General features: G+C 45.1%; 2 protein-coding genes across 17 annotated transcripts in view; one reads left to right on the plus strand and one right to left on the minus strand.

Annotated features, from left to right (window-relative positions):
• The window catches only part of SCYL3 (SCY1 like pseudokinase 3), a 32,515-nt gene extending 20,352 nt beyond the window's left edge, over positions 1-12,163 (plus strand). For all 10 annotated transcript variants that reach the window (XM_050963144.1, XM_050963150.1, XM_050963149.1 and 7 more), the window contains 6 exons: positions 1,336-1,475; positions 2,329-2,516; positions 3,414-3,585; positions 6,436-6,594; positions 7,591-8,312; positions 11,529-12,163. In XM_050963144.1, the coding sequence (XP_050819101.1) occupies positions 1,336-1,475; positions 2,329-2,516; positions 3,414-3,585; positions 6,436-6,594; positions 7,591-8,312; positions 11,529-11,588 (1,441 nt within the window). In that variant the 3' untranslated portion in view covers positions 11,589-12,163. The remainder of the gene's footprint in view (positions 1-1,335; positions 1,476-2,328; positions 2,517-3,413; positions 3,586-6,435; positions 6,595-7,590; positions 8,313-11,528) is intronic.
• A 176-nt stretch (positions 12,164-12,339) lies between these two features.
• Positions 12,340-27,361, minus strand: part of FIRRM (FIGNL1 interacting regulator of recombination and mitosis) — a 37,826-nt gene continuing 22,804 nt past the window's right edge. For 5 of the 7 annotated variants that reach the window (XM_050963089.1, XM_050963085.1, XM_050963087.1 and 2 more), the window contains 9 exons: positions 27,230-27,319; positions 22,440-22,625; positions 20,606-20,728; positions 16,587-16,682; positions 15,959-16,072; positions 15,399-15,503; positions 14,927-15,007; positions 13,875-13,994; positions 12,340-12,837 (listed from right to left, as the gene is read on the minus strand). In XM_050963089.1, the coding sequence (XP_050819046.1) occupies positions 12,652-12,837; positions 13,875-13,994; positions 14,927-15,007; positions 15,399-15,503; positions 15,959-16,072; positions 16,587-16,682; positions 20,606-20,728; positions 22,440-22,625; positions 27,230-27,319 (1,101 nt within the window). In that variant the 3' untranslated portion in view covers positions 12,340-12,651. The remainder of the gene's footprint in view (positions 12,838-13,874; positions 13,995-14,926; positions 15,008-15,398; positions 15,504-15,958; positions 16,073-16,586; positions 16,683-20,605; positions 20,729-22,439; positions 22,626-27,229; positions 27,320-27,361) is intronic. The other 2 variants (XM_050963086.1, XM_050963088.1) reach the window with 2 other exon arrangements.

Consider the following 27,361-nt stretch of genomic DNA (forward strand, 5'->3'; position numbering starts at 1 on the left):
AAAGTAAAAACTATGTGTAAACTAGGTGAGTAGCAAGTACTTTCATTGCTGAGATAATTGGTCCTGTTGTTCCCTGGAAATGAGCTAGAAAATTTGGACTGTGGTGGACATGGTAGTCTGAAATCTCAGGTGTATTTTAGAGGTCTGATTGGATTCTCTATGGAAACTTGGGCAAAACCAAGGACAGAAGCTTTCCCTTGGGTGGTAGGCTGTGAAGAGAAACTAGGTTGTATATTGTCCACTAGCCACAATGGGAAATTTTAGTTTAGTTTGTTCAGTACAGATAAGGAGAAGCATGACTAACTTAGCAGAAGGTTTTTTATTTAGATCCCACTTGGTCTACATGGCAGAACTACTCATTTCCCCGTACTGCAGCATCAGCCATGGTGTCACTTTCAGGATATTACTATGCTGTAGTATCGTGGTGCCATCGTGTGTGGTGGTGAGGGAAGAAGGGGTGTGGTATTATGAGCTTATGTTCATTGTAATGCTGCTCATTTGATGAACTGAATCCAAGACCTTCCTCCCTTAACTAAGACTTTTGGCACCACTAGAGCTTCTCAAAGATAAGGCTGTCAGAATTTTTTTATTGTGGTAAAATGTATTTTTCCCTGGCCTCACTCTTGGAAACAGCTGAACTCTTTTGGCTGGAATTTTCCAAAATCCAGCGGCTTTCAGGCCTACTTTAGACATGGTAAAGAACCATTTAAAAATAATCCTGTACAGATCACTTCTGAAATACTTTTTGCCTTAGATTAAGGGAAGGTCTTCCTGAGTTAATGTGCTTCCTTGCACGGGAAGCAATGTCCTGTTGAATAAACATGCTTGTCTGTTACCGAGTGGCAGAAGGGCGACCCTTGTAATGTGTATGGAGGTTGGGATGTAAGTGCATTTTAACTCTAGGGCTTTAACACTGTGATAGTTCATGTGAGCTCCTTGCTCTGAAACGCAGACACAAACTGTGGTGATGGACAGTTTTATAAAAGACAGAAATATTTATAATCTGGCTATAGAATTTGATTAGGGCTTCCTTGGCTGGCTGGCTGGTGTAATCCTTGCCAGCCAGTAGCTTGGCTGTGAGGTTTCACAGGATGTATCCATTTCCTTATTATTTGTTTTGAGGTAGGGCCTATATTCCCCAATCAGAATCAAGGCTCCATTGTTGTAGACACTGTACAGACACCATGAGATAACCCCTGTCCCGAAGAGCCCACAGTCTAAATAGAGAGGGAAGGGAAGGGGATATTTAATGGAAACTCATTCTGAAACCAAGTCATAATCAAATTTAAGAAAATAAAAAGTTACCCTCATACTAACTCCTCTCTCTCAAAACAGATTCCTGATGGATAAAGTGGCCTGTTTGTCAGAGAAGCTGATAGCTTCACGGCTGGTGCCTCTCTTACTTAATCAGCTTGTGTTTGCTGAGCCAGTAGCTGTCAAGAGTTTCCTTCCACATCTGCTAGGTCCAAAGAAAGGTGACTTGAATATTCTCTCGTCAGGGCAAACACTTCATTTGGAGTGAAATCAGAGGGGTTAGTTAATTTGAGCAGAGGTTTTAATAGTGGTGTTGGCTTAAGCCAAGCAAGTACTATAAGATAAAGTACCAACAATTCTGTCATTCCAGATACAGAATAATGGGAGTACCCCCGTCCACCAAACTTTCCATTGTTCCTTTGTCACATGCCTCCCGCGGTTGCTGAAAAAGGGATTAGCAATTGTCTGGCCTTCTTCCATGCTGCTATAAATGGCCCTCCCCAGGACTGTGGAGCAAGGGGTATTTCTTAGAGCAGCAGCTGTGTATACCTCCTCTCCCCTCCCCTGCCCTAGCATTCTTGCAGATAACAAGGCTGCCCCTAGCTTGAGGTGTGGGAAGGCAGCAGGTTACTCTGCCACCTCGCTGGCATGGGGCAACTTCTTTCTCCCCAGGAGGCATTCACTCTCCCTCCTTTCCCCTGCTGGAGTGCTCTGTTTCTCTCTCTCTCTCCCTCAGTAGTTCCTGTGCCCTTTCTTTGCTCCCCCTCCTTCACAATTTTGCCTAAGCAGCCACTGGGACTTGTGTGCCCTTAGCTGCCCAGAGGAGCCACTGTCAAGCAATGAAAATCATTCCTGCCCCACCCTTCTGATGTCCTGAACATGCTAGATCTGCAGCACTCCTGGCTCCTGCTGACCAAGAGAGCGTGGCATTAGGACTACAATTCAAACCAGGCTCCTCAGTGACAGACCTAAGCCCATAGGCCGCTGGCTGTGGCGGCTGAGAGTAGTGTTAAGTTGCAGCGAGTTGTCTCTGGTCTGGGAGGTAGCCTGTCCCATGTTTCAACTCTTCCCTAGATAAAATTGGTGAAAGTGAGACCACCTGCCTGCTGTCACCAGCCCTCTTCCAGACGCACGTCACTCCTGTGTTGCTGAAGCTGTTTGAGGTCCACGAAGAGCACGTGCGAGTGGTGCTGCTGTCTCACATTGACACCTACGCGGAACTGTTCACGCAGGATGAGTTGAAAAACATCATATTGCCACAGGTTAATGATGAGGCAGACAACGGGACCTGACATGGCGTCTCAAGAGTGTGGGGATTCTGCTGCTGGGATGGCCTCTATTGCTTATTATACATAAAGATCTCCTAGCCCTGGCAACAGTGAAGCACAGTGCAGGCAAATTGTGTAAGCTTTCCCCAAACACCCAACTCTGCCAAATGCATCTCAGCCCTGACATGCAGCTCCCTTTGCTTATTCCAGGCCTGGCACCCATGCACCTCCTCACAGCTCAGTCAGTTCACCTCTATCCTGAGCTGGAGCCTTCCTTGCTAACCCAGTCCTGCCCCCTCACCCTATCTATGCCAGGGTACCTCAGTCCTGATTTGGAGCTCCCCTTGATATTCCAGTCTTGCCCTCTAGCCCTAGCTATGCCAGTGTTCCTGAAATATATAGATATTCCAGTGCTAGGATACCCCTCCTTCCTCCCCTCCCACAACTCATACACATCAAGCTTGACTTATGACCTCTCGCTTAATAACAATACACTGCCTCTCCATCCTATGCCACTCCAATATCTCAGTTGTGGGAGTCTTTTGAGCAGAGATTACTGATCATTCTGAATTGTGCCAAATTATTTGCAAAGTGGTCCAGTATTCACAAGGAGCTAGTATGGGTGACCCTTTTTAACTGGTTACATGAATCAGGCTTTGAACCCTAGTGAGGAGTAAGGCTACTTTCCTACCCAGGGAAGTGATATACATATTGAATTTTGTTTGTCAGAGAGAAGATGACACTAATAGTGAGTTTCATAAGTGGTTATCCACATGATTGTCTAGATGAAAGAACAGCAGAAACATGCTTTAAACATCTTTAATGGAAGAGCTAAAGAAAGAGCTGCTCAGATTTTTTGCTGTTTCTGATAGCTTTCTGGTCTTGCCCTAGGTGCTACTGGGCCTTCGAGATTCCAGTGACTCTATTGTTGCGATAACGCTGCACGGCTTAGCGGTTCTGGTCTCTCTGCTTGGACCTGAAGTGGTTGTGGGGGGTGGAAGAACTAAGATTTTCAAATGCTCCGCACCGAGTTTCACTAAAACTACGGACCTTTCGCCAGCAGGTATGTAAATGCAAAAAGAGTTTGAGATTGCAGCACAGTGAGATTGATTTGTGCTGTCCAATCTTGCCTGTGCTGTTTGGACAGGGACTCTAGGGAGAGTCCCTCATGTGGGTAAGCTGTTAAGTGAAGGCCTCTTGTCCTCAACAGTGAAAAAATGATCTGCAAAGACAGACCTGGGGTAACGTATTTAGCAACAGATTGTTCCTGCCACAAGCTGCTCCTGTGAGATGTAGAGGAATAAACCACCAGGGACAAAGGCACTGTTGAAAGACCACACTGGGAACAGCCATATATAAACAAAACCACAACTTTCCATTTTGTTAAAGGGACAGAGCAGGGAGTATTAGTATTGTAACCAATCCTTCCTAAATAGTTAAAATTTCAATCAGTTCTATGACTTCTAGTTCAACATGGTATTAAATGGAGCAGTGGACCTTGTGTCTGGCATCTTGTGGCATTTTAACTGTTTGTGACCGATCTGTTTCCCCCTTGATGGGGGGGAAGAAAAAGCAGAAGCTAATTGGTTTTGTCTTGATGTTAGCTGTAGGCCTTGTCTATACCTGTATTGCAGCCTTGCATAGTTACATTAACACAACCCCTCAGGCAGTAGGCAGTGTACTCTAGCACAATTTACACTGGTGCAGCTTACCTGGCTTGGAAACAGATAAGTCATGTGACACCCTAGCACCCCAATATTCACCAGTGTCATGTAATTAGGGTATGTTTTGTACAAAGTGTGTCTTGTGAGGTATCATTCTAAGTCTTGATCTGCTAGACAGCAATATCTTGTTGGATTGTATGTGCTGTCGTCATATGTCAGGTTATGAAGTTTGGCTGTGTAGGTGGTGTTGAAACATGTTGTGAGGTTGAAAACACCCACAAGCAGCCTTTCAGGTACAACAGTAAAAAGGCCAAACAATGTTAATGGCTCATTGAGAAAATGCGCACAAGCACAAGGATTACCCCAGGAACTGTGTACAATAGAAACCTCTCAGAGATAGCACTACACAATGGGAACTGCTTGACCCAGGTCACAGCAAAGGAGCTTTCCAGCAAGTGGGAAGAAGATATAAAAGGGGGACAATGATACCATGATGGTACCTCACTCCCCCTACATCTGGAAACACCAAAGGGGCAAGGACTGAACTGGGGGAAATGATGGTCCGAGGCTACAGGGATTTTTGGCCTGTGTATGAAAACCTGGGAAAACCAAAGATGCTTGTGCCTTAAGAATCTGCCAGCCTGTTTATCACTCAGGGTGAGAATTTGCTAATTCATATCCTACCTATTTAGTGTGTTAAGCTCAGTTTGTCAGTTTGCAGTTTTGTTTATTTACTAAGGTAATCTGCTTTGATCTGTTTGCAATCACTTAAAATCTATCTTTTGTAGTTAATAAACTTGTTTCGTTTTGTCTAAAACCAGTGTGTGTGGAAATTGTAACTTGGGGCAGAAAGCTGTTGCATATGTCTCTCCATATTGAGGGAGGGGGGTGAATTTTATGAGCTTACGCTGTACAGTTGCCTGTGCAGCGTAAGACAGTATAATTTTGGGTTTGTACTCCAGAGGGGGGTGCGTGCCTTTGCAACTGGGAGGTGCCTTACCTGAGCCTTCCCATGAAAGGCTGATCTGAAGCTGCAGCTGGGTGTGTCCCTATCTGTATGCTGATGAAAGAGCAAGGTTGGAGAGCTTGGCAACTTATCACAGCACCACAGTTTGAAAGGGAGCCCAGGCTGGTGAGTCAGGCGAACTCAGTGGTGCCCCAGTTCCAAGTGGCACCCCGGAAGGAACCAGTCAAAGCCACACTGATACAAACCACCCTATACTGGTGTAAAGTGTGTTACATTAGGGGACTGCATTTGTGCAGATACACAAGGTGACAGAAATCACAGTATGGTGCTCTGTCCACCTTGAGTGGTGCCTGGACCTCAAACAGAAGTTGGTTGAGCCTGCTACAGCCTTGGCAAATAGACCTGGCTCTTCTATCTCAGGCAGAAGAGACTCCAGCTTTTAAGATCTAGAGGTCCAAGGTCCAGTCCCTGCTGCTGATGATCCAGTCAGAGTTTAGTGTTACACAGGCAATGCCGTAGTGACTGGCTTCATTTGCACCAGTGCCGGCTGCCTGTTGCTGTGTGCTGAAACACCTCAATCAGCTGGTTCCTGTACTGAACAGCAGACTAGTTTATGTCCCAGCCTATGAGAGTTTGTTTTGCATGTGTATGGCAGGGAAAGAGGAGCCAAGGGAGGAGATAACACGAGAATCCCTGTGGAACCCTTGTGACTGTCTGTGACCTGCAGAGCAGAAACTTGTATTGGGGAGACAGATGGTTGAACAAACACTGTTTGCCATCTTAGATGCATGGTAATAGGATGGGAATGGGGCTTATATTAATTTCACTTCATTAAAGTGCAGTGATGGCTGCTGCGTTCACCCAGGGGTCTGCAAAGCACCCAGACCTCAAATGTAGAGCACAAATACATTTTGCCGATTCAAGGGCTGCCTTAGCAAGTTGCCAGGAATCTGCAGACCCAGCAAATTGCAGAAAATGGAGTAAATTGTGGGTGAATTAGAGGTGCAGGCCATGACTACTACAAGCATGTGCTTGCAAGTCTCCATCTTGATCCAATGTGGTTTGAATCCTTATGGATCACTTCATGCTGGGCCAATGGTCTCCATGAGTCAGATCTCCGTGCTGCAGATGAAGGTGGCTTGTGTGTTTACTGTGCTGTGGGCCATCTTGGGTTTCATCCTAGCAATTGAATGTAATGAAGATCTCTGTTGTGCCTTTGTTCTGAGCAGAGCAGCAGCTACTGAGTGAGTGTCCTTTGTGTTTTTGCTTTGTATCCCTGCAGACTCCCCAACTCACGTTAGCAACCAGAGAAGTCAGCTCTCCCAGCCCCTGCAGAACAACTCTTCCAGTGTGTTCCCCAAGTGCCCCATTGCTGGAAACATGTCCCTCAGCAGCGAGAAACATGTGCCAAGAAAAGACTCTCGGGTGGCCTTAAAGACAGGTAAACCTCCAGAGCTTTCTTACTGGAGCAGTGCTTGCTACTAAACACTAATGAAGAATATCCTTTTTGGTGGTAGCACAACAGCACTGCCTTCTGCTGATCTGAAATAGCTACAGAGGTGCCATTTTCAGTTGAGTGACTCACTGCCATGTGTACCTGACAGGTAAAGGAGCTAGGAAATGTAGGGAGTGGAGAGTGCAGAGGGAGAACATAACACAGTGTTTGGGAGAACAGTTTGTATGTTTAACCTTTGGAAAGCTAAGTACTGGAGGGGGGCTGTCAGTGCTTGATTTGCATGGGGATGGATGAAAGATAATTGGGAAGACTGAAGTAAACAATGACACTGCTGGCAATCTGAGCAACATAGATGTGTACCCATAATGGCGTGTTTGTTTGCCTTTGCGCCCTGGCCCTTTTACCACAGAGATTTCCTATGTGTCCTGACCTTCCCCCCCATAGCTAGGTAGGAGAGCAGCTCCAGCAATGAGCTGAAGGCTGTCATGACTCACTAGCTAGTTGCACTTGGCACCATTCATGCACTTGCTGCAACCCTGTCTTCAGCAAGCTGATCCAAAATGTCCATCTGTGTTTCAGTTCTCCTTTGCCTTTGTCCAGTAGCAACTTAGCAGGCCCTGGGCACTTGCTGGTTAGATGTTCCAAGCTTAGTAACCCTCCCACTGTAGGCAGGAAGCTCGTCACTGCTTCTGAGGCAGAGGCATTTCTGCCCTGCCTTCCCTTCTCCTTTAACAGTACTTTGAAGCATCAGTATAGATCACTGGTGGAGAAGAGGCATTGGGCTATGTGGAGCATTGTTCTGATCTAGTGTGGCTGTTCCTGAGCAGGCTATTTTCAGGCCAGCAGGCTGGTGTGGTGTTTCCTTATTGACAGACTTAGGCATTGTGGGAGTTCTAGGTATAACTTACGTTCCCAGTTTTATGGGAAAGGCACAGTTTAGCACCATCCAAAACAGTTGTGTAATTCCTGTGTCTTCCACAGTTGAACAAGACCCTCAGCTATCCCTGAACAGAGATCCTGCTGCGATGAATACTGTGGGAAGCAGCAGGAGCCCTTTGAATACTTCTGAAAAGCCAGCAGAGGAATGGCCAGACTGGAGCGAGTCCGAAGAGCCTGAGACTCAGAAAATTGTGAACATACAGCTCCAACCTATGGAGCCACAAGGCAGCACTGAGCCTTATGTTGTTCATAATGTGGACAAGGAACCCTCGGACAACTTTGAGCCCAGCAGACCTGCTCCTGAACTGTTCTCAGGAAACAGCCTCAATGTTACGAGAGCTGATGGAGTCCAAGTGCAGAGGCCACTCCCTGGTGCCCTTCAGCTGAGCAGAGAATCCAAAAGCTTCAAACCCAGTCCTCCCCCAATGTCCAGCCCTGCGAATTGCTGGAGCAATGACAGCTGGGACCACCCAGACCAGCTGAGAGAAACAGCATTCCTGGAAAAGTCTCCCAAGTCTCCATGGGAGTCTGGCTTAGGAGAAGAGTTCACGATCCAAGTGAAGAGGAAACCAGTGCGAGATCCTGAGTTGGACTGGTTTGCTGACATGACCCCAGATATTAAACCATCTGCAGCTTTCCTGATTTTACCTGAAGTGAGGACAGACTCGGTTGTTGTTAGTCACTTAAGTGCAGTTTCCAGTGGAGAGGATACCTCCCAGATAGTGCAGTTTTCATCCAAATTTGCAGCAGCTGAAGTCACTGAGGTGAGAATACAGAGGGGTTGGGGGGGGATTATATTGAGTGATGTGTCAAATTGTAGAAGGAAAAATGCATTTCAAGGGATGCAAAATGCAAGCAGGTACTGCACAAACCTGCCACTATGCCTCAGTCCTTAGCAGCTGGGTGTCATCTGTGCAGTGCTGGCACAGTGCATGCTGCCTTAGCAGCTTCATCTAGACAGTGGATAACATGGGGGAGAAGAAGGTGTCTTTGCAGGTGGGGAAACAGGTGGACATCAGTTGACTGCTGTAGAGGTGCTGAATGATGCATCTTATCAGGCACTGTCAGTCTGATCAGCTCTTGTAGCTGCAGATATGATAAGAGGCATGTGAAACTGATTAGTACAGTTTGGGTAAACCCGTGGCCTTTAAAACAAATAGGCACAATGGCTTGAGGACTAGGAAGGGGATATAAACTTTTCCTTCTAGTTCTTGAGTTCAGATCCAGATAGAGGCTGTTTAGTGGCCTGCGTGAAATAGGATTGTCCTAGCCCAGCTTCTACTAGACAGATACCTTCAACACAAGGGTGAACCTGTAGATTCAGTGGAGTGGCCAAAGATTTGAAGAAGCTGGGAGTCTAAATTCCACTCTCAGCTGTAGCAGTCCTGCTACAACAGCTGAGGCACATTGTGGGGTGCAGCATGAACTACATGGCATTAAATGGGATGTTTTGGTTCTGGGACTCTTTCATTAGTTCTGTAATCCCTTTTAAAAGATAAACCTGCTATAAAATAGGAAGGGCAGGGGGTCTATGCAGCTTGCAAGCGAACTCCTTTTAAATGGTTTGTACGATCTGAAAAGAGGAAAGAAACAGCTTGTTCACAATAGCCAGTGGTGCTAGAAACCTGCGTATTCTCTGTAGGGAGTTGTAGAGTGGTATGTAATCCTGCTTTCTGTCATCACATGCCTGTATAATGTACCAGACAGATCAAAATAGTCCTAGGCTGCTTATTGAACTGGGCACATGACTTGGAAGTTCTGCTGGATTGTCACAGGGTCCAAGGACTGCTGCTATGTTGTGCAGCAGTGAGGGACAGGGTTATGGCTCTGCACGTGGAACAATCTGCTTATCTGAGTCCTGGGCTTTGGGTGCTCCTAAGAAGGGGAGAAGCAGGAAAGGCTGTTCTCCCTCCCCAAACAGCCTGTCTCTGAAATGGAACAGGGTGACCTGTCACAGCCAGTGGTGGTGCCGTCAGAGCTAAGGGGGACTGAGGGTATGGCTACATTTGGAATTTCAAAGCGCTGCCGCGGCAGCGCTTTGAAGTGTGAGTGTAGTCAGAGCGGCAGCGCTGGGAGAGAGCTCTCCCAGCGCTGCATGTAAACCACATCCCTTACGGGTGTAGCGTGCAGCGCTGGGAGCCGCGCTCCCAGCGCTGCTGCCCTGATTACACTGACGCTTTACAGCGCTGTATCTTGCAGCGCTCAGGGGGGTGTATTTTCACACCCCAGTTGCAGCGCTGTAAAGTGTGAGTGTAGCCAAGCCCTAAGAGGCTGCCTTGCAGGACAAAGCACAATCACTGCCAGTGCTAGCAGGAAAGGGAACATCCCCTATTTGCCACCAGAGCATGCAGAGAGGGAGGTGTATAGAGACACCTTCCTCCTCAGCCCTTTGGAAGGGAGGAGCCCTTACCTCCCTTAGAGAAAACAGTTCCTGTGTTAATAGCACGTGTTCCTCTGCTGTGTGATATGGCTAAGAACAGAGGGACTGCTGCTGTTACCCCACCTTGCTGCCATTGTACTTTACTCCCATTTGCGAGTCACAGCAGGGACTGACTTGTTTTAAACCATTGTTTGACTGCAAAACACGTGACTCTCCTAGCTGTGTTAAATAATTGGTCATTGCTAGCTTAATGCACACCACCTTTGGAAACCACTGCTATCTAATATACTGATATGGCCCTGATCATACTATCTGAGCACCTAATGCATTTATCTGCACAACACCCCGGGAGGTAGGGAAGTGTTACAGATAGAGGTTAGTGACTTGCCCTGACTTGCCCGGTCCCATGCAGGGAGTCGATGCTGGGTCTCCTGTGTCTCAGGCTAGTGAGTGGCTGAGCCGCTGTGGTCCCAAATGATTGCAGCACAAGGATTTTATTTTAGTTTGAGGGTGGGGAAAACAGTCTAAAAGCTGACCTAACTAGGACAGGGAGGGCTATTTTAATCTTAGCACAGAGCTCCATGGTGGCTCCTCACAAAACTGCAGGAAGGGATGTATTTATGAGCCAGGCCTCACTGTGCTAACTCTAGTGCCTGGCTGTAGCATGTAAGTTCCTACCTCTGGGGTGGGAGAGTTCAGGTTCTTAGAAATGATGCGCAGAACCTCTCTGCAAAGCTGTTTTACCAGAGCTTTCCAGGGGGGATTGAAACCTCACCCAAAGTGATATTTTAAAGCAGCTGATGTTTTAACTGCCTACCAACAGCTCCTCCTTAATGCAGTGTTTCAAGTGCTTTGTTTGAACTGTTCTGGGAGGAAGAGATGGCTTGTTTCTAAAAATAGCACACGTGCTTATTTTCTGGTACCAGAGGGAATAGATTATTAGAAGTGGGATAGCTGAGCTCTGCTCAGAAAATTGTCACTACAAGTACCTGTGAGTGCTCAGTGTAGGCAAAGTACAGACAGGTCTGGTCACCCCTTATTTTCAGCCCCAGTAATATTTTATTTAGGTCACTTACTGCTTCATCTACTATGTCTATGGGCTCTTCTAGAATGGAATATGATGTGTATATAAAGACTTAATGGAGGGGATGCTGGATTTGGAACTGCCAGGAGTTTAGGGTGAGAGCTGGTGCTAGTCCAGCAAACCTGACACTCTTGTTGAGTCTGCTGAGGTGGTTTCTAGTACTAGTGGCATTGGGGCAAGGACTCTCTCTCGCCCCCTTACCAGGCCATCAAGAAGGGGTGCATGGCATTACAGCACATTCATTTTGCTGCTGCTCCAGCCAGTAACCGACCAGCTGTGCAATTTACTCAAAGGCCAGAGGATTACCAAAAAGCCTGGGTCAGGGAGGTAGAACTCCAACAACTCTCAGCCAACTGTGAACCAAACAGGAATTCCCCCAGAAGCAGGGGGCCCCACTGATGTCTAGTGTAGTTCTCAGGGGTTGGGTTAATGTATCTATTTTACATGGATGGGTGTAGCTCTGCATGACTGTCAGCTGGTGTGTTCTTACTGACACAGTTTATGTAATTATTCTAGGCTGAAACTGCAGGCTGGGGTGAAGAGGAAGAGGTGAACTGGGAAGATGATACTAACTGATGATGGATGGGGAAAAAACAAGGGCAGTCTATGGCCTATTGCTTCCAGGATGTATTAGATTATTACCTCACCAGGAAGGCAGGCACTTGCCCCTGCAGTCAGTGAGAGCCCAAAGCAGCCTATCTTCCTGTACCAGGATGCTCCTTTTCCAGCCTATGCTGAAGCCATATGTACAAGTGAGGTGTATAGTCCTGGCGAGTGGAAATTGGAACAGCTTGAATGGTTTGTGTGTTGGAGCTGAAAGCGTGATTTATACTCTTGTTTCAGGAATCATCACTGCTCTGGAAAACTCTTGAAAATAAATGAAAATTGCAGTAGTTCAGATACATTTTATTAATGGTTGTGCCATTTCTTATTAGAAAAATAAGCCACAGTGAAGGGGGCTCCTTAACTTTTTAGACTGTACAGTTTACTTTGATGACCTATTTATTGCTGTTCTACCAGAATGAATGGCTGGGTGGGTGCAGTGTGCTAGGAGACCATTAAAGGAAAGAGTGTTTAACACAAAGTGTATCATAGCTCTAAATTCACTGTGCTCTTTAACCTGACCAATAAAAATTATTTTCAAAAGATCAGTACAGTGTCCGAGTCGAACAGAGCAGCTCAGGTGCCTGTCTTCTCTACGAGAGAATGGAGCCTTGCTTTTTAAAATACACTCAAACTTCACACATTCATTGTTACCAATTTAATACAAAAGTGTCCGTCTCTGTAGATGTAACAGGGACAATTATGGTCCATTTTCTCTTACAAAAGATTCAAATACCTAACTACACAATCCTGTTAAGCTTTCCCTGGTCCAAGTTAGAGCAGCACATGGAATCAGTTGGAAGGGTTAAGATGTTGAATTTAACTAACTCTTTTGGAAGACAGGCCTTCTGCCTTAAAAGTTAACACAGTCAGGTACATTAAACAAAACTGTATTTACAGTGGGTGAATCAAAATCAGGGTGTTTTGTAGAAGGATATCACTGGTAACTCCCCTTATTTTCAGTTTGTTCGTTTTCCAGCTGTGATCTTCCCCGGTGTTAGACACTGAACGAACAGCTCAGTACTGGTTTAACACCTTACCGTACAGTGTTTCTTAAGATGGCTACTGCTGTCTGTAGAGCCTCTAATTTCACTGCAAGCCAAGCAGGAGATGGGCCTCTCTGCAGCAGCAGTTTCACAGCTTCCAGCGCGCTCTCTGCAGCATCTATAGCAGACTTGTACTGCTCCTCACAGGGTGAGTGACAAGCTCTCTTTGCTAAGGGCTGCAGATTAAAATGTGATCTGTTAAACCTCAACTATTTACTTAATCCCATTGATACAGGCCACATCCTCAACCTCTCAGATGAAAAATAGCCAGGCCCTGTAGTCACACACATAAGCCCCTTCAGCTGGGATGTTTCATGTAGGTTTCACCTCTGAGGCTCCTACCTCTCTCAGTTTAAAGTCGGTGCTTAAAGCTGTGAGAATTTCTCCTAACCAAGTTTTATATGTCTCACTTACTGGTTCAATATAAAGCATAGTATCCCAATTAACACAGGCATGGGGGCTCCTGACTTTTGGACAGAGTTCCTTTCATAAGGCTGAGGGCCAACAGGTTCCCATTTAAATGCTTCTCCCTGAGCGAGTACAAGACAATAGGGCACATCTGAACACCCCGCCCATCTCCCTTCTCTCCAGTTGTTACTGGGGGGGGAGAAATGAAATCACATAGCCCTGGCTTATGCCAGTCTAACAGGTGTTAATCAGCTAGGAACAAAAGAACTAGTCTTGAATGTGCCTGAAGTATTGTACTGGCTGCTTTGATTACAGGATAGAATGTGCTGCACTGAGCTCAGCCATTTATGGGGAGCCTCGCTGTATTCAGCATTAGGGAGTGCTCTGCCCAGCTCAACAGACAGGTTTGTTTCTCATCCCTGCCACTGACAGCCTTGTATTGTCAAGAAATTGAAAGTCACATTAACGCCGCCTTAACCTTTCCAAAACTGGCCTGTTGTCCGCTGCCTGGAACCTGAGGGCTAGCAGCACTTCCAGGGGTTGGACAGGACTCCTGACTGGCACAGCTTTTCCAAGCTCCCTTCCTCAGCCCAGAAAGAGGAGAGAGTTTGTGGCAGTTGCAAGGGCAGTACAGAGCCCAGCACTGAAGTGCAGCAGGTGGCTGAGAGCAAGACCCTGTCAGCTCAGGAGGGTGTGCCCTCTTCACAGCAAGTGCCGGGAGGAGGACAGCACCATTCCCCATGGATGAGGGCACAACTAAGGACTAATACAAACCTAGTCCAGCTGCTTTCAAAGAGACACCTACCTCTAATGCTGAGCCCCATTCTCCATCCATTTTCATTTTAAGCAAGTGCGCACTGCAGACGGCCTTTTCCTGTTTCATTCGTTCTGCCCTTGCTTCTGCTGTCTCCTCTCCCTGCCTTGCCTGAGGAAAAAGCCACAGGAGAGGTAACTAAGCAAACCCAAACACAGCAGCATTTCCAGCCTCCATGACTCCACCCCTTGAATATTACACTCTGGCAATGAAAATACTCTTTAATGTAATCTGTTTTTTATTTTCTAAACTGCAGTTCTTCAGCAAGGCTTTAACCAGCAAACGTATGGCGCTAGGCTGGGAGAACAGCTCAGTCTGATGTGGGCTACAGCAGCTCTGCTGGAGCATCATTTCGTGTCTGACATCTGCAGGTAGCAGTTGCTTTGCTGCCTCTCCCCTATGCAGTACAACGGGCAAAAACTCCTGTGCTGTCCCCTCTGAAGTGCTGCTGGCCAGTGGAAAGCTGGCACAGCAAAGGGGGCAAGGATTGTTAACAGCAGAGACAACTCTTCAACTTTTAATGGTCATGAGTTCAGTGCATTTACTAGTCTTCTTCTAGGAAGTACAAAATACTCTTCCATTAGTTTTTTCTCAAAACTCTCTGTGGAGGCTTCTGCGTGAAGAAAATCAATGCACTGTATTAGTCACTTATTTACATTTAGGTGCCCATTTTAATTGGTACACTAAAAAATGACGCATTGGAGCTAAAACTGCTTTGAACACAAGTGAGCTGCAATCTTTCATCTCACTAATAGATGCCTCTTCACCTACCCGAAGCAGCAGCCAATTTAGTCACCTTGTACTCAGGAAGAGAATAGTAGGGGATGTTAACAAATCAGAGGTGAGGTGCACTGGGAAAGTCTTTGGTGGAAACTTGCACAGCATTTGCCATCACTGTTCCTCATTCTAGCCAACTTTAGCAGGCATGAAAAGGCTCAAGAAAACAATGAGATTCCAGTTACAGAGCAGCCGTGTCAGTTTACTGTGGGCAAGAGCCCCTCTTCTCTCAAGCAAGACAACAGTAAAATAATTCAGTACGATACCTTGGCCAGAAAGCAAACAACTTTGTTTTTAATTTCTTCAGAGTTAAGGCACTGAGGAACTACATCTTCATGCCTTGTTGCCTGTCAAAGTTTTTGAGCAAGAAAAAGTTGGTTAGTGGATTAATGTTCAATGCAGCCATAATAAAGACGAACCGTTGAGCATCTACAAAACAATGTGGAAAATATTCTGTGTTAAGAGGATTGGGGGGAGGGGGGGTATATTTAAAACAATACTGGAAATCTGTTGTTTTCATTTCAGCTTCCTAGGGCTACTGTATTTCTCTTGCATTTTGTTAATCCTTTTATTTTCGTGCAATAGCATATGGAATACGGAGGTCAATTTCAAGGACTTTGCTCCAGGATAGATACTGACAAAGTGGAGAGAGTTCAGAGAAGAGCAACAAAAATTAAGATGCTAGAGGAGCTAATATACAAGGAAATATTAACAGAGCTAACGTGGTGTCAGTCTTACCTCTGCAAACTGAGTGAATGCCTGCAGTGCATGTTGGTAAATCAGCCAAGTCTTGTCAGCCAACAGAGAAGCAAAGAGATATGACATCTTGGGTATAACTTGCCTCTGAAAGGGGAGCGCACACTAGTCAGATTTTTGTGGCAAGCTAATCAGCATATCCTGCCCTCCTGATTCATCATTAAAGAAATATTCCAGTCAGAAGCCTAGAGTCTACAGGTCGAAAAAGTCTGCAACAGCCTTGGCTGGCAAAAAACATAGTAAGAGAGAACATGTACACAAAACCCATTCCTTCCCATCTGGAGCTCAGACATCAGCCCTTCTATCCAGCTCCTGGAAAACAATATACAAATGAATGCACCCAGCATCCTACAGGCAACAGGAGTAACAGAAACAGTCTCACTGGAATATAAAACTGCCATAGAAGTATTATGGCCTGGTTTGAAAATCAATGTCTCCAAGAACCACTGTCGAGTGGCACTGTACTACATATTCCATGAACACAACCCATTAATAATATACACAAATGGCTCAGGGCAAAATGTTGCCTCCAGTGCATTTACCTGGATTTCTTGTGGCATAAACAGTTTCCCCATAGAAGAGAGCAGATCCAGTGCTGCCAAGCGAACATGATCTGGGGGATCCAACTCAAGGAGGGAAGCCTGCATTGCAAACACCTGCAGGAAAATAGATCTGGATGAAGCCCCATCAAATAAGAAACAAATAAGACAAAAAACTCTGTTCAACTGGCGATTGCAATGACCATCAAGTCTGAGTTCACTCAAATCTAGAGAGTTAGATCAGGACAACAGATGCATCAATGGAACAAAAGCAAGTATCCTGGAGCTTTTCAAAATGTTAACCCCACCCCCACCCTTCAAAAAATGGAATCTATACATAAAAACCCAAAATGCATTTGAAAGAGAAACATACATCATACACCATCACTGCCCTAAACCCAGGGGAAAAAAATGACACACAGAGTCCCAAAAGTGATGTGAACCAATGTGTAGCAAACACCATAGCAAAGTCATCAAAACAGTGCAGGAAGGAATCAAAATAAAGTTAAGAACTCTTCATTCTTGCAAAGTGATAGAAATCAGACCATGAAACAACTCATTAGATGTGATCTCATTTAATAACAGAGATCCAGCATGCATGAGGTAGATTGCCCAAAAAAATGTTTCTTACCTGAGTTATCAGTTGAGGGTCTAATTTTTGGATGAAAAATTCCAGCAGTGGAAGGAGTAAGCAAAGTGTCTGCTGGAGGCATAGCTGACTTGAGACCTGCATCAAATCAGAAGAGCATATTATGTAGCATCATAGCACTTCTGTTTACAAGGCAATTTAACTGGTTTATAAAAAGCATGAGACTGCCCAAAGTATTTTAACTTCAGACAAATACAGTACAATCACAGATACAATTCCCATGAGATGCAGTGAGGAAACCTAGAAGTCTAAATACTAAGGGGGCAAACTAGAGTGCCTGGTGTTAAGTGAGGCTATAGAATATTTTTTAATAGAATATCAGGGTTGGAAGGGACCTCCGAAGGTCATCTAGTCCAACCCCCGGCTCAAAGCAGGGCCAATCTCCAGACAGATTTTTACCCCAGTTCCCTAAATGGCTCCCTCAAGGATTGAACTCACAACCCTGGGTTTAGCAGGCCAATGCTCAAACCACTGAGCTATCTAATATATATTGATATATTAGATTTTGTAGAACCTCAGTGGAATGAGGAACATCAATGAGTCTTGGTAATACCAGGGTACAAAATATGTAGGAATGATAGAGTAGGTCGTGCTCGTGGGGGAGTGACATTATATTGAAAAAAAGCACAGAGTCAAATGAAGTAAAAGTCTTAAATTAATCAAATTATACCATAGAATCTCTATGGATAGAAATTCCATGCTTGAACAACAAGAGTATAGCAGTAGGAAAGTACTATCAACCATCTGACCAGGATGGTGACAGTGAAATGTTCAGGACAATTGGGCTCAAAGGCAGAAAATGGTAATAATAATGGAAGATTTCAACTATGCTCACACTGACTGAGTGCATGTCACCTCAGGACAAGATGCAGAGATCAAATTTCTAGACACCAACAATGACTGCTTCATGGAGCAGCTAGTCCTGGAACCCGCAAGAGGAGAGACAATTCCGATTTAGTCCTAAGTGGAGCACAGGATCTGGTCCAAGAGGTGAATATAGCTGAACCGCTCAGTAATAGTGACCATAATGTAATTAAATTTATCATCTTTGTAAGATGGAAGATACCAATGAAACTCACCTCAGTAGCATTTAACTTCAAAATGGAGAGCTATACAAAAATGACAAAGCTGGTTAAATTAAAATTAAAAGGAAGAGTCAGACGGGTGAAATGGCTGCAAACTGTATGGAGACTATTTAAAAACATAATAATAGAGGCTCAAACTAACTGTATACCTCATATTAAAAAACAGTAGACGGAACCAAAAAAAACATCAGCATTGCTAAACAGCAGAGTAAAAGAGGCAGTTAGAGACAAAAAACCATTCTTTAAAAATTGGAAGGCAAATCCTACTGAGGAAAATAGAAAGATGCATAAACTCTGGCAAGTCCAGTGTAAAAGTATAACTGAGTTAAAAAAAGAATTAGCTAAGTTCCTGCAGGATAGGTCCATCGATGGACCCAATGTGCTAGGTGCCCCTAAACCTCCAACTGCCAGAAGCTACAACTGGATGACAGGATGGATCGCTCGATAATTGCCCTGTTCTGTTTGTTCTCTCTGAAACATCTGGCACTCACCACCGTCAGAAGACTGATACTGGGTGAGATGGATCATTGGTCTGATCCAGTATGGCAGCTCTTATGCTCATGATAATCAAAGAGAAGGAAAAAAGAATTGTTTAGGATGGTTGCATATTACAGGATACTCTACTAGTGATATTTTTATTAAAAATCTATGGCATCTGTATCCTGCCCCTCTCACAGAAATCAAACAGGTAAGATGTGTCTCAACCTATTTTCTCCATAACCATTTGGCAAATAGTTATTCTTCCCCCACCTCCCAATCTGAGCACAACCATGATGACTCCCCTGACTGCACCTTCAAAAGCAGCAAGATACACTGTTCATAGGAAGTGTTGGTTAGGTAACCTTCTGCTGCAGATCAATAGGAGGCCCTGGGTTTTGGTGTGCTACTCCAGATGGCAATGGTTTTCATTCTGGCTTTATGGATGAGGGGAAAGCAGTGGATGAGTTATTCCTTGACTTTAGTAAAGCTTTTGATATGGTCTCCCACAGTATTCTTGCCGGCAAGTTAAAGAAGTATGGCTTGATGAACGGACTAAAAGGTGGATAGAAAGCTGGCTAGATAGTAGGGCTCAACGGGTAGTGATCAATGGCTCCATGTCTAGTTGGCAGCCAGTATCAAGCAGAGTGTCCCAAGGGTCAATCGTGGGGCCAGTTTTGTTCAATATTTCATTAATGATCTGGAGGATGGCGTGGACTGCACTCTCAGCAAGTTTGCAGATGACACTAAACTGGGAGGAGTGGTAAATACACTGGAGGGTAGGGATAGGATACAGAGGGACCTAGACAAATTAGAGGATTGGGCCAAAAGAAATCTGATGTTCAACAAGGACAAGTGCAGAGTCCTGCACTTAGGATGGAAGAATCCCATGCACTGCTACAGACTAGTGACCGAGTGGCTAGGCAGCAGTTCTGCAGAAAAGGACCTAGGGGTTACAGTGGACAAGAAGCTGGATCTGAGTCAACAATGTGCCCTTGTTGCCAAAAAGGCTAATGGCATTTTGGGCTGTATAAGTAGGGGCACTGCTAGTAGATCGAGGGACATGATCTTCCCCTCTATTCAGCATTGGTGAGGCTTCATCTGTAGGACTGAGTCCAGTTTGGAGCCCCGCACTACAAGAAAGATGTGGAAAGCTTGCGAAGAGTCCAGCGGAGGGCAACAAAAATGATTAGCAGGCTGGAGCACATGACTTATGCGGAGAGGCTGAGGGAACTGGGATTATTTAGTCTGCAGAAGAGAAGAATGAGGGGGGATTTGATAGTTGCTTTCAACTACCTGAACAGGGGTTCCAAAGAGGATGGATCTAGACTGTTTTCAGTGGTAGCAGATGACAGAACAAGGAGTAAAGGTCTCAAGTTGCAGTGGGGGAGGTTTAGATTGGATATTAGGAAAGACTTTTTCACTAGCAGGGTGGTGAAGCACTGGAATGGGTTACCTAGGGAGGTGGTGGAATCTCCTTCCTTAGAGGTTTTTAAGGTCAGGCATGACAAAGCCCTGGCTGGGATGATGTAGTTGGGGATTGGTCCTGCTTTGAGCAGGGGGTTGGACTATATGATCTCCTGAGGTCCCTTCCAATCCTGATATTCTATGATCTATGATTCACATTAGTAATGGGTTAAAAAAAAAATGGGTCAGGCCCTCAGCTGGTATCAACTGGAATAACTCCACTGAAGTCATAGTTCTCCCACAGTTCAAAAAAAGTCAATGGAGTTCCACTGATTTACAACAGCTGTGGATCTGGCCTTATACATTTAGATCTTCGAAGAAAGAACAGTAATCATCAGATTTAAATACTGTAGAGGAAATTCTGGCTTTATAAAATGTCTCTATGTTCTTTTATCACCAGTGCAAGGAGTTAAACACGTGTTGTTTCTACAGAAGATGGTTATGTTCTGTTTTCTATACAACCACATCCCTCGCCTGAGCTCAGAATAGAGCTTTTGCAGGCAGTTCAGTGCCAAACAGAGCCAGAATTAATCCAATTCTCATCACAAGGAAATCCTATATTACCTTTGTTTATTCTTAGTAAAATAAGGTCATTAAAGTTATCTCCACTGTCTGGTTCATCTGCTTCTATTAATTTTTTTCCCCATTTCTGGGGCAGAATCCCTTTTCTAGGCTCGTTTTAGACAACAGTCCATCTAAAACTGATGTGGGGTATTATATGACTCATCACTACATGTACAGTTCCAGCTACATATCACTGGGGACAAACATACTTGTGGAAAGAATTCAATCCCCAAAGCACTTGGCAATGGCAGACACCATGATATCTGAAGCTCGGGGACTCAGCTGCACTGCGCTTTAAGGAGCTGCTCCAATTCCAGTTAAATGCCTTGGTAACACACAAATGGTGGAACATCATGAGCCCTCCTGGGTAGCGATGTGTTACATTGTTGGAACAGATTGTTCCCTCACCTGCTTGCCTGTGAGGTGTACCCAGAGCTGACCAGCAGCTCCCAACACTGCCGCCTGTAGTCCTGCCTCCAGAGTGTCGCCAGCAGAATTGCACACCATCAGCAAGACAGAGAGAGCAACGTTCTAGCAGAGATGGAGAGAGGGGTCAGGAGCAAGGTAAACACCTGGCCTACTGGATTCAGCTGCTAAAGCCTCACAAGAGGCCCAATGTGTCAGTAATGTAGTTCTGCTAGTCCACCAGGCTATAAGCCTACTCATGCCACCCTTCACAAAGCAAACTCCCACTGCCTTCAGTAGTAGTTCTGCACAAATAAGGAGGGGAGGGTTTAGCGGTCTTATTAATCACCACAGAAACATAGGAAGCAGAACCCTGAAGTGCTGGCCTTTTAGGTGGAGGTCTCCAGTCACACTCAACTCTCCTTAGGTTGGCAAGGAAAACCAGTGTTTGTCTTTCAGGTATGCCAGCCTCCGAAAACCAGGGCTGCCCCGGGGAGGAGGAGGGGGGCGGCGCAAATGGGGCAATTTTCCCCGGGCCCCACAGGGACCCCCACAAGAGTTTTTCACGGCTCCTGGAGCGGGGTCCTTCACTCGCTCCGGGGACCCCGGAAAACTCTCACGGGGCCTGGGCACCCGGAGTTTCTTCCGCTCTGGGTCTTCGGTGGTAATTTGGCAGCGGGTGCCCCCGCCGCGGGTCTTCAAGGCACTTCGGCGGTGGGTCCCAGAGTGGAAGGACCCCCCTGCCGCCGAATTACCACTGAAGTGGGGGCCCCCTGCTGCTGAAGACCCCAGGCCCCCTGAATCCTCTGGGCGGCCCTGGCGAGAACAGCAGAGATCTTATCATTTAAAAGAAATCTTCTAGCCAAAACCACACCAGAAGTCCAAGTGAGAAGACTGTACGTATGCTTGGCAAGAGATCAAAAACTAATTAAAATAATTATTGATCCGCGGAGCTTTTGCTAAATATCGTTAGTGGGCACACGAGACGTGAACACAACATTGCAAGGAAAGCACTGTAGGCCCAAAGATGGGCTCTTTCTGATCCACAAGATTTTCAAAAATAAGGAGTCTAAAGTTAGGTTTCTAATTCCATATTTGGTCACCTAAATGAGCGACCTGCCTTTCAAAAATGGCAAATAGCCAGTAGCTCCCATTGTGGCTGTCAGAGCTGTTTAGTAATCAGCCCTCTAGAAAGTTGGTCAAAAGTTGAAACTTAGCTCTCCCTTTGACACAGGAGTTATCTTACATTTTTGCTACTAAGAATTATTGGCATGCACTTACTGAGGGAGAGGGGAGAAGATAGCTCTCTTCATAGTATTGTACTGCAGTGACTCCTAGAGGCCTAGATCAGGGCCCCACTGTGCTACACCCTGTACACATACATAGGCCTGATCTACACTAACACTTACTCCGCTATACCTATGTCACTCGGGTGTGAAAAATCCACACCTTTGAGCAACGTAGTTACACCAATCTTAGCCCTCCCATGTAGACCGCACTATATTGGCAGGAGAGCTTCTCCTACCGACATAGCTACTGCCTCTTGGGGAGGTGGAGTTAGTAAGCCAACCGGAGAGCTCTCTCCCATTGGTGTTAAGAGTGTCTTCACCAGAAGCGTTACAGCAGCACAGTTGAATCGGTGTAGCTGTGCCATGCAAGTTTGTAGTGTAGACCGGCCCATAATAAAATGATACTTCCTACTCCAGAGAGCTTGCAATCTAAACATATTGTAAGGCTACACAATAGGGGAAGATAAACAAGCAGGGCCAGAGTAACAATAGGCTCCTTATCACTTAGGAGCTCCAGTTTTAATGAACAGAGTCACACCTTCCCTTACCACAGGTGGGAGTTCTCCCAGAGTGCACCTGCCACTCAGCCACTGCCTGCATTGTGTGAGCCCCACCGCACAGAGCTGGTGCGCCACTTGTTTCCTAACATCAGGAGTTAGGGCCTTGAGAGAAATATGCTGCCACAGGGGCAGGTTCTCTGCTTCTTTGGGAGGAAACTTTTGGGTAAATTCCACCTGCAAGTCAAAGTAAATGTTAATTAAAGAGATCAGGACAGAACCTGGAAGTGATGAGTTGCAAAACCTACAACCTGTACCTTGATTTATGCTACTCTTAACAGTTGACAAGGAGCCCCACATGAGGTGTGAGAGAATGATCTACTGAGGCAGTGTGATTCAGCAAATGGTACTCTCAACCATATGCAGGGATAGCAACAGGGAACAGGGGCCAGATCCTCAGCAAGCATAAATCTGCTTTGCTCCACGACAACTGAAGATCTGGCCACAGAACTTTGAGGAACAATTCCCCATGGGAAGCAGCCTGATGCTGGGCTCCCTGTCACTAATCAAATCTCACTACTACTGAAGAGCCCACTTATAGACTCATAGACTCTAGGACTGGAAGGGACCTTGAGAGGTCATCGAGTCCAGTCCCCTGCCCTCATGGCAGGACCAAATACTGTCTAGACCATCCCTAATAGACATTTATCTAACCTACTCTTAAATATCTCCAGAGATGGAGATTTTACAACTTCCCTAGGCAATCTATTCCAGTGTTTAACTACCCTGACAGTTAGGAACTTTTTCCTAATGTCCAACCTAAATCTCCCTTGCTGCAGTTTAAGCCCATTGCTTCTTGTTCTATCATTGGAGGCTAAGGTGAACAAGTTTTCACCCTCCTCCTGATGACACCCTTTTAGATACCTGAAAACTGCTATCATGTCCCCTCTCAGTCTTCTCTTTTCCAAACTAAACAAACCCAATTCCTTCAGCCTTCCTTCATAGGTCATGTTCTCAAGACCTTTAATCATTCTTGTTGCTCTTCTCTGGACCCTCTCCAATTTCTCCACATCTTTCTTGAAATGCGGTGCCCAGAACTGGACACAATACTCCAGTTGAAGCCTAACCAGCGCAGAGTAAAGCGGAAGAATGACTTCTCATGTCTTGTTTACAACACACCTGTTAATGCATCCCAGAATCACATTTGCTTTTTTTGCAACAGTATCACACTGTTGACTCATATTAAGCTTGTGGTCTACTATGACCCCTAGATCTCTTTCTGCCATACTCCTTCCTAGACAGTCTCTTCCCATTCTGTATGTGTGAAACTGATTGTTCCTTCCTAAGTGGAGCACTTTGCATTTATCTTTATTGAACTTCATCCTGTTTACCTCAGACCATTTCTCCAATTTGTCCAGATCATTTTGAATTTTGACCCTGTCCTCCAAAGCAGTTGCAATCCTTCCCAGTTTGGTATCGTCCGCAAACTTAATAAGCGTACTTTCTATGCCAACATCTAAATCGTTGATGAAGATATTGAACAGAGCCAGTCCCAAAACAGACCCCTGCGGAACCCCACTTGTTATACCTTTCCAGCAGGATTGGGAGCCATTAATAACTACTCTCTGAGTACGGTTATCCAGCCAGTTATGCACCCACCTTATAGTAGCCCCATCTAAATTGTACTTTCCTAGTTTATCTATAAGAATATCATGCGAGACCGTATCAAATGTCTTACTAAAGTCTAGATATATCACATCCACCGCTTCTCCCTTATCCACAAGGCTCATTATCCTATCAAAGAATGTTATCAGATTAGTTTGACACAATTTGTTCTTTACAAATCCATGCTGGCTATTCCCTATCACCTTACCACCTTCCAAGTGTTTGCAGATGATTTCTTTAATTACCTGCTCCATTATCTTCCCTGGCACAGAAGTTAAACTAACTGGTCTGTAGTTTCCTGGGTTGTTTTTATTTCCCTTTTTATAGATGGGCACTATATTTGCCCCCTTCCAGTCTTCTGGAATCTCCCCCATCTCCCATGATTTCCCAAAGATAATAGCTAGAGGCTCAGATACCTCCTCTATTAACTCCTTGAGTATTCTAGGATGCATTTCATCAGGCCCTGGTGACTTGCAGGCATCTAACTTTTCTAAGTGATTTTTAACTTGCTCTTTTTTTATTTTATCTTCTAAACCTACCCTCTTCCCGTAAGCATTCACTATATTAGACATTCCTTCAGACTTCTCAGTGAAGACCGAAACAAAGAAGTCATTAAGCATCTCTGCCATTTCCAAGTCTCCCGTTACTGTTTCCCCCTCCTCACTGAACAGTGGGCCTATCCTGTCCTTGGTCTTCCTCTTGCTTCTAATGTATTGATAAAAAGTCTTCTTGTTTCCCTTTATTCCCATAGCTAGTTTGATCTCATTTTGTGCCTTTGCCTTTCTAATCTTGCCTCTGCATTCCTGTGTTATTTGCCTATATTCGTCCTTTGTGATCTGACCTAGTTTCCATTTTTTATATGACGCCTTTTTATTTTGTAGGTCACGCAAGATCTCATGGTTAAGCCAAGGTGGTCTTTTGCCACATTTTCTATCTTTCCTAACCATCGGAATAGCTTGCTTTTGGGCCCTTAATAGCGTCCCTTTGAAAAACTGCCAACTCTCCTCAGTTGTTTTTCCCCTCAGACTCGATTCCCATGGGACCTTACCTATGAGCTCTCTGAGCTTACCAAAATCTGCCTTCCTGAAATCCATTGTCTCTATTTTGCTGTACTCCCTTCTACCCTTCCTTAGAATTGCAAACTCTATGATTTCATGATCACTTTCACCTAAGCTTCCTTCTACTTTCAAATTCTCAACAAGTTCCTCCCTATTTGTTAAAATCAAGTCTAGAACAGCTTCCCCCCCAGTAGCTTTTTCAACTTTCTGCACTAAAAAGTTGTCTGCAATGCAGTCCAGGAACTTATTGGATAGTCTGTGCCCACGGTGTTATTTTCCCAACATATATCTGGATAGTTGAAGTCCCCCATCACCACCAAATCTTGGGCTTTGGATGATTTTGTTAGTTGTTTGAAAAAAGCCTCATCCACCTCTTCCACCTGATTAGGTGGCCTGTAATCAGGTGGAAGAGGTGGATGAGGCTGCTTACTCCTGCTTACATTTACTCACTGAGTAACTTTATCCATGTGAGCAGACCAATGGACTTCACCGAGAGTTCTAAAAGTGCCTCAGGGTCCATAGGCTCTTTAACTCCTAGTCCAAATGTTTGCAGCAACCAAGGTTGATCCCCTTTGACTTTTTTACAGATTTGCAGCTCAGGAAGGAAATGCCACCATTCCCACACTGGACACTTGCTTTTGTAAAGCTTGATGCAGACATACCATAGAGGAGCATACTAATATGAAACACTGACAAAATCATAAATATTTTGCTATTCAGCCTTTTCTTAAGAAGCATGTAGAGGCCGATTCCCAAGCAACTAAACCACTTAGCTGAGTATCCTTTTTACCCTAGTGATTTCCTGTGTACCATTTATTAATTTACCTCAGCATTGTTGGTTTTTTTATTACTATTTAACGGTCATTTTTTTGCAACCAACACGCCTATTGTGCCTTTAAACATTATACATACAGCTATGGTCTCCCTTTATACTGTGACTCAAAAGTGATCTAGTCATTATTAGAATAAGCAGAGTTAACTCTCACCATCTCTCAACTGGGAAACAGCCTAAAACACAGGGAAAATAGCACAACAAACTCACACACTCATAGACTTTAAGGTCAGAAGGGACCATTATGATCATCTAGTCTGACCTCCTGCACAATGCAGGCCACAGAATCTCACCCACCGACTCCTGTACAAACCCCTAGCCTATGTCTGAGTTACTGAAGTCCTCAAATCATAGTTTAAAGACCTCAAGGTGCAGAGAATCCTCCAGCAAGTGATTCTTGCCCCACACTGCAGAGGAAGGCGAAAAACCTCCAGGGCCTCTGCCAATCTGCCCTGGAGGAAAATTCCTTCTCGACCCCAAATATGGTGATCAGTTAAACCCTGAGCATGTGGGCAAGACTCACCAGCCAGCACCCAGGAAAGAATTCTCTGTAGTAACTCAAATCCCACCCCATCTAACATCCCATCACAGACCATTGGGCATATTTACCTGCTAATAAAGATCTATTAATTGCTAAAATTAGGCTATCCCACCATACCATTCCCTCCATAAACTTATCAAGCTTAGTCTTGAAGCCAGATGTGTCTTTTGACCCCACTACTCCCCTTGGAAAGCTGTTCCAGAACTTCACTCCTCTAATGGTTAGAAACCTTTGTCTAATTTCAAGTCTAAACTTCCTAATGTCCAGTTTATATCCATTTGTTCTTGTGTCCACATTGGTACTAAGCTTAAATAGTTCCTCTCCCTCCCTGATATTTATCCCTCTGATGTATTTATATAGAGCAATCATATCTCCCCTCAGCTTTCTTTTGGTTAGGCTAAACAAGCCAAGCTCTTTGAGTTTCCTTTCGTATGACACGTTTTCCATTCCTCGGATCATCCTGGCAAAGCAAAGCTGGATCGATAATAAGGAAGAACTAAAGTGGTAAGAGAAGGCACATCTGGGACAGCACAGGGGCCGAGTTAGTTATTAAGGTAACCCCCCGTGTCCTTTCTGTATTGGTATGTTATCTTTTGCTCTGCTTTATCATCTCACAACATCAGGATGGCAGGAAACCTTTGCTCCACCCTCCTGAACTGAAAATGGATGGCTTGTGTTTTAATGGAGGCCAACTGGATTTCTATCTGGCTTAGCAGAAGACTGGGGAAATTGGTGCTATACTTGCCTGGTGATCTGGAGCCATCAAAAACAGCATACGCCTCAGCAGGACCCCCAAGACAGAAAGCTGGTAACACTCTCCAGGGCAAGACTTTATCTGAATTAGGATAACAGGGAATTGAGCTAATCAAATTAAGAA

The sequence above is a fragment of the Gopherus flavomarginatus genome, chromosome 7, assembly GCF_025201925.1.
Source record: "Gopherus flavomarginatus isolate rGopFla2 chromosome 7, rGopFla2.mat.asm, whole genome shotgun sequence".
NCBI lineage: Eukaryota > Metazoa > Chordata > Testudines > Testudinidae > Gopherus > Gopherus flavomarginatus.